The following is a 13,425-nucleotide window of genomic DNA, read 5'->3' as shown; positions in this document are numbered from 1 at the left end:
AATCTAAAAAAATTAAAAAATTAAAAATGTGAGACTTGGGATGCCTACCCCTCCTCTACTACCACCGCTCCGCCTCCGAATCCGCAAAAAATCATAGGCCCACCTAAGGCCCATGAGCCCTCAACACTTTCCTAAATCGATTTCTCATCTTACCCTTAGCCTAAAATCAATCCCACATCACCTAAAATCTAAAACCAACCTATACCCTCAAAACCCATTCCAAAATAACCTTCAACCAAACCCTAAAACCCAAAACCATTTCTAAAACCCAAGCCCACAAATCGTTAACCATATCCAATTCATTATCCAACCCACAACCCTAACCCATAAACCACAACCCACATCAACCAATCACTCTTTTATCATCAAAAGATGACACATGTCATCACCCCATCTCACCTCCCTCACCCAACTACCTACCCCATTAATTTGCTTTAAATCCCATCTACCCACACATCAACCCATCACCTTTTCTCTCAAATCAAACACATCTACCCACACCCCTAACCTATACCTCCCCTAATCTACCCTCATCATTCCTTACAAAACCTATATCTACAACCTAAACCTACACCATCCTCTCAAGTCAAACACTCAACATCTCCCATCAACCTATCCCAACCCTTCATTTCCACCCACTTTAACACATGGCATCATCTCCTTCACCCTCCCAAAATATCATCAACCACCTCTTTAAATCCTCCATTCTCTTAAATCAAATACCATTTAATCACAACCACCATCTTAAACTCACCTCACCAAACACTCCACCCAAATGGGTTGGGTAGGATCCAAACTAGGGGTGCACATGGTTCGAATTGGTTCGGATTTTGGCAAAATTGAAACCGAACCAAACATGATCGGTTCCATAAATTTGAAACCAAACCAATCCAATTACCCTATAGAACCGAACCAATCCAATCCAATCTTGGTTCGGATTGGTTCGGATCGGTTCTCGGTTCTCATACTTATTGAAGATAGATACCTTCTTCCTCAATCCAAGCATTCTATCTCCTCCAATCTTCAAACCTTAAAAGCAAGTAGGACTTTTTTTGAACGTGGACTTTGGGATAATAAAAAAATTAAAAGGAAGAAGAAGAAAGAAATAAAAAATTGAAATTTTTATTTTTTAAATAATTTTATATATATATATATATATATTATATATATATATATATATATATATATATTATATATATATATTTATATATAATTGGTTCGGTTCTATTATATCCTAATCCGGAACCGAACCAAATTAATCGGATTTTTTTTCTTCGATCCGTACCCGAACCGTGGGTGTGTTTAGTCCGAACCAATCCAATCCAAAAGCTTCGGATTGGTTCGGATCTCGGATTTACCCAATCCAATGTGCACCCCTAATCCAAACCATTTGGGTCAAAACTCACCCATTTAACCCCCTTCCCTAAATACCCTCCAATCTCCTCTAAATTACACCCACTTCTCTCTCAAACTCATAACCATTCTACCCTTTTTCTTCACTTCACCCCATTATATCCCTAAAATAACTCCTCAACATCTATAAATACCCTCATCCTCTTCACAAAAATGGCCCCCAACCTTCACTACAAAGTTTCTCCCCAACTCTCTCTCTACTAACAACTATCACCCTCTCACTAAGAAAATCCTCATCAATTCCCTCACACTAATCCTCCCCAAGTCTCATAAAAAAAAATCACATACTCATCATCTCTTCTTTACTCCTTCAACCAAAAAAAAAGATAGTTGTATTTGCTTAAAATACTAAGGACTCAAGAAGACTCAAAGAAGAAGAAGAAAAGAAGAAAGAAGATACAAGGTGGGTTCAAGACAACCCCCCCCTCTCTCTTCTACATCCTCTCCTCCTCCCTCTTCTATCACCCCTCTCCCCTTCATTTTATTTTTTAGGATGAATGGACCCCAAGGCTAAAGGTCTATAAGGGTCATTTCCATCAATGGAATGACCTTATGATCAAGCCGAAAATGAACCCCTATCTAGGGTACAAATGCACAACACGTGGCACATCATTTTTCGTATTTTTTTTAATCAAATGACCGAGTTGAGTTGAGGTTACCACTATTTAGTGGGGAGAAAAGGGTGCCTAACACCTTCCCTTTTCTCCAACCGAGCCGCTTACCCCGGATCTTAAGGTTTGATCCGTACCTTATCCACGTGAGTCACTAAAATGCCAAAATGTCACTTTTTCAAAAATGCACATCGGGTGACCATTCACACCCACTTATAATATGAATGGTGGCGACTCCAAATCATAGTAGATGTGGCCGTCGTAATGACGAAATCACATGTCTACAGGGCTAATGGTGAAACCTCATCTCTCCATGAAATTTTCCGGGCGGCAATTATCTTGAAAGTTTTTGAGGGATTAAACAAAAAGATGTTTTGGTTTTCTTCCCAAAACCAATCATCTTTAACCTCTATAAAATATCTTATGGTCTTGAGATTTGAAGATTGAAGAAGATAGAATTTTTAGGCGGAGAAGTAAATAATCAATAAATTTCCTCTTAATTTGCTGATTTGTCGATTTAATTGATTTATCCTTAATTCTGAGAATTTATGATTTTTTAGAAAAATAGGAGACTTCTTTTTGACATTGCTAAGTCATCTATAAGCCCTATCCCAAAATATTGGTGTTGAACGAATATTATTCCTACATTTAGAAATGCATGGATTCATGTTAAGAGGTGGTAACCTTCATCTAACTTAAATCTTTTGAAATGTAGTGTAGAACACCACTATATTGTGGACCAAATTATATCTTCTAATGAAAAAAATGAGGAACCACCCTAACTTTTGGGATTATTATTATTATTAATTTTTTTTTTTAAATTGTTGTTTACAGATAAAAAGTACCCAATCTTAAAGCTATTCTATCAAATTAAAACATTTACCAACTGTTATTAGCCTACCATTTAGATAAAGTGATACCCTCCACATTTACCAACACTCCTCCTTGTCTTCTGCAAACAAAGGAAAATGGTGAAGTAACATTAAAATTGACATCGATACTCGCATTGCTGACGTGGATGTATGGCTGTGTGTGCACTTCGACATCAACAATGTGAGAATCGATGTCAATTTTAATGTCACTCCAGCACGACTCGCTAACAAATTCAACATTGTCAGACCAGTCACAAATTGGCCTAAATAAAGTCGGGCAGTGCAAGAGAATCCTCAGTCTGTCGTCCCATGGACACCCTTAAAATAATTATTTTACCTTTTTTGCTTGGTGATGGTATAGATTTTCTGATAGCATCACCATGTGGCATCCAAAAACGTGATCCGTTTCTCGAGGGTTGTAGAAGATGAAATTTTAAGAATTTTGATTATTATTATTATTTTTTTAAATATTATTTTTTACCGTTGAAATTTAATTTAAAATTTTGAGAGTCTTGTAGTGATTTATTTTCAATACTCCGATCAAACTCAAAATTTTTAGTTTTTATTTTTTTAATCTGAAATTTTCATTGAAATTTAGAGGCATGTACTGTTGTATTTCCAATATGGTGATACATGTGGGCCAAAAAGAAAAGAGTCTTAATAAGATTTGAAATCTTACTGAGTTAATCAGGCTAGCCTAACTCTTTCCCATATTAACCCTCTCGATAACCAAATGACTAAATTGACCTCCATAAAATAAATTTGGGAGAGTGAGGACTGAGGAGTGAGATCTTTCATCGTTTCTGCTTCTTCTTAGGGGTTGTGGCGGGAAATTTGGAGGAGAGGTGAGAGCAGAAGAATGGTTGCAGAAGTAACTCTACCCAAATGGGGTTCAGAGCCATGCATGATGGGCATCGACGAAGCTGGAAGAGGACCTGTTTTAGGTAATAGTTAGGTATTAACAGAGCAAGATCTAATCTTTAATAGTTAGTTATGTATGTTTGTGTTTCTGATTTTTCACTTGTTTCAGGTCCCATGGTTTATGGATGCTTGTATTGCTCTCTCTCCTATCAAACCACTCTTTCTTCCTTGAAATTTGCAGGTAAAAAGGCTTCCTTTTCTTCTTTCTTTCACTCCTTCTACTTTGATTCGATATGGGTTTTGTGCATTTAGTGATTTTATCTATATTATAAACATGGCTTATCGATTCGGTGGCATGCATTTTAAATTCTTGAACTTTTTATGATTCATATGATAGGTTGGATTGAAATAAGAAAATTATTGGGTGAAATTGTTATATCTTGCTTTTATTTATGTTTTTCTGCTAGATTATGAGAATTTTTGTTTACTTTTCTTTGTTATTTTGCCTTGATTTAGATAGGATGAAATTGAAATAATTTTTTTTTGATTGGACAATTTCAGGAAACCCTAATTCATTGCTTCAATTTAAATCTAGTCATTTTTTTAATGGATGTCAAGATTAATTGAGGGGGATATTGCATGAATAATTGATGGTTACGAACATTAGAGTTTATCCTTTCTTTTTTTTTTTAAATATATCTATTGGAGTTTACTTCATTAATGTTTTTTAATAGCCTATATGTCTTACATAATCATTTTTTTTCCCATCATTTTGTTCATACTTGCTTATCATAGTTCATCCCTTTTTTGCTTAATATCTGAGAATGTGAAGGTTGTGTTGTACATGATGAAATCCTTTGCATTCTATTTCATTTTTTACAGACTCAAAGACTCTAAAAGAAGAAAAGAGGGAGGAATTATTTGAAAATTTGAAGGAAAATGAATCAATTGGTTGGTCTGTTGACATCATAGATCCGAGAGAGCTTTCTGCTAAAATGCTAAAGAAGTTAGTATGAAATAACGAGTACCCGCATTTTACATTATATTATTGTGCACTTTTTAACCTGATATTTCTATTCTGTTTGTATTCAGAACTAAAATAAACTTAAATGAAATATCACACAATTCTGCGATGGGACTTGTTGCGAGGGTGCTTGACATGGGAGTTTTTCTAACTGAGGTAAAAACTCTATTACCGAAAAAGAGTATGATGAGTTGAAATTATATGGATCAGATCAATTCCAAAGGACCTTTTTATTTATTATTATTACTAGAAGATGACATGTGCAAACACACATATATCAAAAGGGTTTATATCTAACTTAAAATATTGATTAAAGGGTTTTTGAAGATTACTTAGTAAAAAGGATATTTTTGTAATTTTGAAAATTAACCAACGTGAATATAGGGGTGTTGGTTGTAATGTTATTGGTTTTTTTTAATATCAAAATGACTGATTATATCAAGTTTAAGTATAAAAGTGGGGGCATTTATGACCTCTCAAATTTTGATGTCGAACCACATCTACCCCGCCTTCTCTTATTATAATAGTAAAGATTATTATAGCAGACAATACAAACATCGAGTGTTCAAAGCTACGTAGTTGCCATTGTAGCGTGTAACGAATCAACATCATGACAAAGGAATGATGTTTGATCTTTCTAACACTACTCTTTTGGATCGGGAAATGTTTAGGACATTTTTTAATCTCTTTTATATGCAATTTACTTGCTTTTCTTCTTTTCCTGTTCAAGCCCCCTTCTTATTCAAGGCTAAGAACCCTATTTTTGTGTTCCTCGAATACTTCAGGTCTATGTGGATACTGTCGGAGATCCAGATAAGTACAGAATGAAATTAGCAGAAAGATTTCCGAGTGTCAAATTCGTGGTCGCCAAGAAAGCTGATAGTCTTTATCCAGTTGTTAGTGGAGCTAGTATAGTCGCAAAGGTAATTGGACTCCCTTCTTTTGGGTTTCCTCCATTGAAGTTTGCTATGCTCGCTGGTTCAAAACCATTTTTTTAAACTAAAAGTGACTAAGACAAGTTCTTTATGTATACAAGTTGCTCCTATATCAACTTCAACTGGAGCTCCCGTTAATATGCACTTTTATAACTAATCTTTATCTTCTTTCACCATATAGGTGACCAGAGACCGAACCTTGCGCAATTGGGTGCTTGAAGAAACCACAGAGAACATGCATAGAAACTTTGGATCCGGATACCCTGGAGGTAACAAGTGCTTGGGATTGCCTACATTTGTGTGGGTGTGTTTCAAAGTGACGTCTTTTGTCTAAGGAGTTTGTTTTATTAAATTATATTTAGATCCTGAAACTAAGGCATGGTTGGAAGATCACAAACATTCGGTATTTGGATTCCCAACATTGGTTCGATTCAGTTGGGGTACATGCACTCCCTACTTCAAGGACATAGTCGAAGTCTTGTGGTGAGTCTACAGAATTGGTCCACCAGTCATTCTAGATTGATTCATGGGGGACCATTGTTTTTGTTATATAACAGAAGGCACGGAATTTTGAAGCCGACATTTTATATTTATGTTGTTTTCAGGGAATCAGATAAACAGGATGAAGATGGTTGTAGCGAAAGGAGTGGCAATCGGCGCCAACTGAAGTTGAGTAGCGTTGGTGTCACTGGATACAAGAGGAAGAGTGAGGAAATTGAATCGAGTGGCAAAGGTCGCTGCAAATTCTTTGAGACACGCAAACTTGAGCTAACCACCCAATTCTGATGCAGAAGACTAGGCTTTTACTCTTATCCGGATCCATGCATTCTAACTTTTCAAATCAATGCTATCAGATTCTATCAAGAAGTTTAGCTAATGTGGAAAGATGACCACGTTAGTAATGTCAAAATGGAATGGTAGTTGATAATAATGATTAATACGGCGGGGAATCCTCATGAGTTGTAGAATGTCATAATGGTCTCTGGCGTTGAATGATCAAATCAGGTCAAATGTGGAGTGGTATTCCATGTGTTTGTTACAGATCAACTAAGGGCCTATCAGCCCCCTCTGATTCTTTGGATTTTGTTTGGGGGCTTTTTTATAATTTTGAATTGGCTTGCAATTTAAGTTTCAAACCCAAAAACTTAGAAGTGGGCAGCCCACTATGTTCTCAAACTCATGACATGAATATCAAGATACCCCTATGTTTTCAAATTGATGGCATGCCCCTTGACCTTGGTCTTATCTTCCAGGCTAATGGAAAATTACTTCAACATCCTTGTCTTCAAACTGTACCAAAACTCCTTTCTTCCTAATATTAGTTATCTTCAAGTCACCTTGGTCCCTAGTAGAAAACTCTTGATTTTTACATAACTTCATTCATTCAAAGTACTCATATTGTTCTTGAGGTTTGAAGGTTGAAGAGTAGGATTTTAGTGTATGTTTGGTACACTTCTAAAGTCTAGAGTCTGGAGTCTGAAGTTTGAAGTCTTTTTTCTAGAATCTGAAATCTTATTTTAGAAAAGTTGTTTGTTCAACATTTTTAAGAGTTTATGGTTACAAATATAATTTTAAATCATAATGGCCATTTTGACAATAATACTCTTTTGTAATTCTAATAAACTATTAATAAAAAAACATAATACGTTATGCATAATGAAATCATCCATATATTTAATTTCAATTTCTAACACATCAAATACCCAAAAATATTGTTTTCAATTTGAATTCATACTTAAGAAATTATATTCCAACAAGGTAATACTAAAACAATAAATAATCATTCATTTTTTAATTAAAAAATATAGGGTTTTTAAACACGAAACGAGAGAAAGGGGAGAAACTTTAACAACATAGTTGTAGAGGAAGGAGAGATAGAAAAGAAATGAGAAGTAGAAAAGTTAAAAATACGTATAAAAAAAGAATAAGTGATAGAAATAAGGGTTTTGAGGAGGGTATTTTAGAAAAAAAAAAAAAAAAAAGTCAAATTCCAAACATTTCGTCTAGCATCCCTTCATCACTGGTTCAAAACTTCTGAATTTTAGTTCTGAAGTATGAAATTTGAACTAAAACAAATGAAAATAAAGCTTCTAAAGTTTGAATTTTAAAGGATGATCACATTCATTCAGACTTCAGAAGTGTTACCAAACACGCACTTAATCTATTGAACTTCATCACTGAACCATCGATTTCAACCTTGCTTTAATCCATTGTAGAAATCTCATGATTTTTCTATTCAAAATTCTATCATTGTCCGCTTAAGAAAAAGCCTTATCTAAAGACTTAAAGTAGATAAAATCTAGGGAAATTATAATAATAAAAAAAACCTAATATTTTTTTATTATAAAAAAAGTAACATATTTTTTATAATTATTAAAAGAACCCAAATTGATATTTCAAGTACCAAATATTTTAAAAATAAAATAAAATATCGACATTTAAAGTGTTGAATTTGCCTATTTTTTTTAAAATGACCCACGCCCTATGAGATTGGCTCACACAACCCAACAAATATGTGACATGTGGCATAATGACATCAGCAATAGAGAGAGAGAGAGAGGAGAGAGAGAGAGAGAGAGAGCTTCTCTCTCTTGCCGCTGCCTGCATATTTATTTTTTTAGATTTCAAATCTTAAAAATGGTCGTTGGGTCTGAATTGATATTACATTGACAATCCAACAACCTTTTAGATTTTATGAAAATATTCATATTAAAAAAGAAAGAAATTAAAAAAATATTATTTTTTGAGCTTGATCCAATGTGTTGAAGATAGATGACCACCGAACAACCAAATTTAAAAATAATATTCAACGGTGAAAAATATTTTTTTTTTGAAAGTTCATATAATTTTGTCTTCTACAACTCCATTGCATCGAATCATGTTTTTGAATGTCACAAAGTGATCAAATCAAAAAATTTACTTTTTTTCACTATGGGCAAGAGAGAGAAAGGGGCATGAGGGGCACCGGCAAAAACAACATCCAATTTTTTTAAAATTACTTTTTTTTGAATGATGCTAAATGCACGCTGCTACACCCCTTTCTCTCTTTCCTTTATAAGTCTTGGACCTGATTAAAAAATATTTTTTTTTATGTAAATCAGATCTAAGAAGCCTGTGTTAATATTATTATTTTTGTTTGGAACATGAGCCTCTCCCTTGTATATTGCATATAGAGTGCTACAAGAAAGATGGGGATAGAGAGGATCTGCTTCCCATGATATAAATTATAAGAGTCGTGATCACTTGACACCCCCCTTGACATACACCCCCAATCATAGAGCCGTACATAATTTACCTTGGGATACAAAAGAAAAATATTTATTGTTCTGTGTATCCTAGGGTAAATGATCTACGATTTTATGATAGGAGTAAGGGGATTAATGTTAACGGGGCATCAAAAAATCATTATTCAAACTATTATAAAGGGTACGGTGTTCATAACTTTAAAATTAATGAGAGGTAGTTGAGTCAAAAGGCACTTAGTGCATACGAACACTGGAACTTGAACAAAATGGGACTCACACTCACTCATTAAGGGCGGCCAGTTTGAACCATCATAAAATATATAATATATATATGAAAATGTTAAAATGACAAAAAGTATTTACTGTGATACTCACAAGTTTGATGTGGGATGTGCACATAACCATAGATGTGTTTCTTCACAATACGAGTAAAAACCATCTATGATTATGCATGCATGTCCACATCAGAATTGTGAGAATCACATTAAATCTTACGTCACCCCAGCACAACTCATATATATATATAGGGACCGGTTCGACAGCCCTAAAGTTTGTTAAGTTTGGTGTCAAACATTTTTTTGTAAACCACTTTTGATGGGGTTAGAAATTTTGGAATAGGCTGATTTTTTGTGAGGATGATCTCTATGATAAAGAGATCATCCTAAAAAAAATCAGCTCATTTTGAACCTTCTAACCCTAGTTTACAAGTTGAAGAATCGTGGACCATCCAATTTTTGTAAATCACTTTTGATAGGGTTAGAAGTTTTGGAATAGGCTGATTTTTGGTGATGATATTCTCCTCACCATAGAGATCATCCTCACAAAAAATCAGCTCATTCCAAAGCTTCTAACCTATATTTTGAAAAATGTTTGGCACCAAACTTGGCAAACTTTAGGGCTGCTGAACCGTCCCCATATATATATATATATATAGAATAAACCTTCTCTGTTTAAAGATTTTATTTTCATACATGTTTTGAAAATTTAAGAGTAGAACTAGTCTTAAAAACTAAAAATCGCATAATGGTTTATTTGATTCGTGGAATTGGACTTCTGAAATTTCAATTACTGAAAGCTAAAAATTAATTACAAATCTAAATGTTTGGATATTTATAAAAAAAATCATTCTTGAGTCCTAGAGATCTTCAACTCAATTATCATGTTACTATATTTTGATGGAATGATATTAGATCCTTTAATATGCTTGGCAACTTTCATGGAAAGATACAATAACTTCTACATTTTACTCCAATACCACCATGCTTACGGAGCAGAGGTCTTGAGTTCAAATCCATCCTTAAGAGTCACCCTCATGGATTAGGAAGATCAAACAACCCACAAATGAATTTTAGAAATTTCAACTAGTCCACTCATTGTCCTTGGACCCACCCTAGAACAAAGTCAATCATGCATAATGGGGAGCATGAATAATTGATGGGCTTGAATGTAATTAGTGTTTTGGTCATATTTTAACTCCTTGAAAACAATTTTATTTATCAGTCAAACGCAAGAAAGTGATTGAACGAAACAATATGTTATGTCACTAACGCCTGGACCAATCATCTACACATCCATCTCCCATCAACAATGGCCTTCCAACCATTTTTCGAACAATGGTCAAATGGAGATGATTCATCAGCCGACCAGGTGTATCAAATGCTCTATGACACATTTGATGTGGCAGTATGATTCATGCACCTTTCTCTCTTTATGATACTTCAACTTGGAACATATGATGATTAGTGTTGGCTTTTAGAATTAAACACACAAAGTTGATAGACATTTGGGAGTGTTTTGGTCCTTTAATTTTGGCCTTACAATTTATTTTTAGGATTTTAAAATTTGGATTTTTCTATAAAAGAAAGATTTTTATGTGAATCTGATGGAATTTAATGTTGTATTTTTATTTTATTTTTTAATTATTAATTGAAATATTATTTTTTTATATCTAAAAATTAAATTAACTGTTGGAGAATTATATATTTTTAATATAGTTACCAAAATATATTTCCCAAAAAACTCTTCATAAATACTGTCACCAAACTATTAATTGAGGAATTCCATAGATTCTGCAGGACGCGCTACGTCGCAAACGAGTCGACAGTCTTATAGAAATTTCTACATACTTAAAAGGACTTTAAGTAGTTCGTACGACCATGGTCAGTCAAAAATCTTCAGTTCCAATATGGCATGCTTTCAGACTTCAACCTTTCTTCCACTTTTATGATGTATAAGTCACCGGGTCAACTCGTTATTTCCATTGAAAATGGATTGGCCCATAGATGACAAGAGACTTGTGGCTTGTGGTGAGTGGAAGCGTATTTAACGTCAACGATTCTCACTCTATCTATGCCTGTGTTTTGGACATATTCGGCTTTAGATGTCAAAGCTATGGCTAACCATTCTCTTCTTTCAACCTCACACGTTCTGCTAGGTTCTTCCAAAGGTGACTTTTTATATTTAATCTATTATTATTATTGTTGTTAGTGCCCCCCCGTCTTATTAAATTAGTAAGGATTTCACCCTTATTAGGGGTCCTTGGGATCATCTCTTGGCATTCAAAATCATGATCCGATGCTTTAGACTTGTAAAGGATCAAATTCTATGAATTTTAGAAAAAAAATAAATTTAAGTTATTTTTCACTTTTAAATTTTATTTTTAAGTTTCGAAATTATGTGGAAGTTTGATAGCCATCCATTTTCAAATCCTAAGATTTATTTTTAAAAAAATTAAGTTTTGAATTATTATTATAATAATTATTTTGAATTTAAGTTTTTCGACGAAACTTAGAGGGATGTGGTGTTGGATTTCTGATATGTTTAGTCTATTTGAGCAAAATGATCTTTAGTAAGTTTCAAAATCTTATTATCTTAGAAGGGTTTCTATTACTATTAGAATAATAAATTTTTGACACCCCATCACAGAACCGTAAATCATTGGCCTTGGATTATGTAGAAATATAAATATTTTTCTTGTGTATCCCAAGACAAATGATCTACGATTCTATTAGGAGTGCGTATGTCAGAGGGGGGGGGGGTGATGTGTCAGATTATCACGACTCTTATTATTATTATTATTATTATTATCAGTGGTAGTACAACATGGCCCTGAAGATAATCTTTTCTAATAGGAAAAATGATATTTTCAACCCAAATATGGATCATGATTACATGTCTAACCCATTCAATGATTCTAGAGATTCTCAACTTAAATCGGGAGGAGAACTCAGGGGTGAACCTTGGGATGATGGTATGCCCCTTAATTTATGATAATTGTGGACTTACTTCATGCTGCCCACCAAGGTCAAAGTTCCGCCAACCATCTTTATTCTTCTCTATTGTTTCTGATATTTTAAAATAGAATATTTAAGTTCTTCAATTAAATTTTGTCTCTTTTCATTTTTGTACTTATATCAAATCAATATGCCTGTAAATTCTTTAGATAATGCTGACTTTATTCAATAAATTGCATTTTTTTACTCTCTCTTGGAATCACGGGTCCTAGAACTATACCTGTAACCCACACCTGATTATCAACTTATAACTCGGAAAAATAATCTTGATTGGTGATTTCTAGAAGTTGGATTTGAGGATTTTACTCGTTAGTCACCTATGGAGCTGACATAAACTGCCCAAATCCAATAATCTAAAATCAATAACCACGTTAGATTTTAGTGTCTAACCCTATCACGGTGTGGGCCAATGATTCATGGTTCCAATGGATCTATTTAGAAGATTTATCCTTAAAAATAAATTTCTTAGAAGGTGTAGACCCATCCTTCAAATACCACCTTTTATAGAAGATTTTTCTGATGGATAAATGTTACCAATTAGTGTGTGTGGGTGTTTTAATTTTCAATAACAAGGCCTAAGCCAAATAAACATGGATCGAACGCAAAGGAGTTTGAAAAAATTACTTAAAAGACCTTGGTAGAGGGATTTATTTTTATATAATCCTTAAATTTTGCACGTTAATTTATTAGGACATTTAATTCTTAGTAGTCTCTCATTATTGGCAAAGGCACCACTTTTTTATTTATTGTCGAACTTTACACTTTTTATTTACTGTCAAATTCACTATTATTTATTGTTGAGTTCACCACTTTTTATTTACATTAATAAAATCCACCTACTTTCACTCTTCGAGTTTTTTTCGACTAAAATGTATGGAAAAATCGACTAAAAACTTGAGAGAACAACTTATTAAAATGATTTAAACTCAATATAATTATTCTTGATCGATTTTCATCCAAAAACTAAGAAAAAAATGAAAAAATCCTAATATTTTTTATATACATCTTTAAAATATTTGAAAATGACTTCTTTCTTAAGTTCTTTCTGACAGATTGGAGTCTTCAAAACTTAGTTAAGATGCCAAAAATATAATTTTTTTAATAAAAACGATGAATTTGAACGGTTAAGACATTCAATCGAGAGAAATGTGGGAGATGAGGTTCAACGACC

The 13,425-nt window shown here is 33.6% G+C and overlaps 1 protein-coding gene across 2 annotated transcripts; it reads left to right on the top strand.

Annotated features, from left to right (window-relative positions):
* The first annotated feature begins 3,657 nt into the window (after window positions 1–3,657).
* Window positions 3,658–6,931, top strand: LOC147385508 (Polynucleotidyl transferase, ribonuclease H-like superfamily protein). 2 transcript variants are annotated; one of them, XM_086424431.1, is made up of 8 exons: window positions 3,658–3,840; window positions 3,927–3,998; window positions 4,640–4,763; window positions 4,850–4,937; window positions 5,567–5,704; window positions 5,898–5,985; window positions 6,079–6,199; window positions 6,322–6,931. In XM_086424431.1, exons 1-8 carry the CDS (start codon window positions 3,756–3,758, stop codon window positions 6,500–6,502), a joined length of 897 nt encoding a protein of 298 aa, XP_086280557.1. In that variant the 5' UTR covers window positions 3,658–3,755; the 3' UTR covers window positions 6,503–6,931. The 2 variants fall into 2 exon arrangements, with proteins under 2 accessions (XP_086280557.1, XP_086280558.1); XM_086424432.1 differs by having other exon boundaries at window positions 3,719–3,851.
* The last annotated feature ends 6,494 nt before the right edge of the window (window positions 6,932–13,425 follow it).

The sequence above is a fragment of the Akebia trifoliata genome, chromosome 14 (assembly GCF_017979445.1).
Source record: "Akebia trifoliata isolate Shusen 1 chromosome 14, ASM1797944v1, whole genome shotgun sequence".
NCBI lineage: Eukaryota > Viridiplantae > Streptophyta > Magnoliopsida > Ranunculales > Lardizabalaceae > Akebia > Akebia trifoliata.
Note: the sequence above shows the minus strand (reverse complement) of the source record. Positions and strands in the feature narration are given on the sequence as shown.

Excerpts from the sequence above, each read along its gene's own strand:
- LOC147385508 (XM_086424431.1), top strand. The coding sequence starts at position 3,756 with ATGGTTGCAGAAGTAACTCTACCCAAATGGGGTTCAGAGCCATGCATG. Across the intron at positions 3,841-3,926 it reads TGGAAGAGGACCTGTTTTAG|GTCCCATGGTTTATGGATGC; the intron begins GTAATAGTTAGG and ends CACTTGTTTCAG. Across the intron at positions 6,200-6,321 it reads GACATAGTCGAAGTCTTGTG|GGAATCAGATAAACAGGATG; the intron begins GTGAGTCTACAG and ends TGTTGTTTTCAG.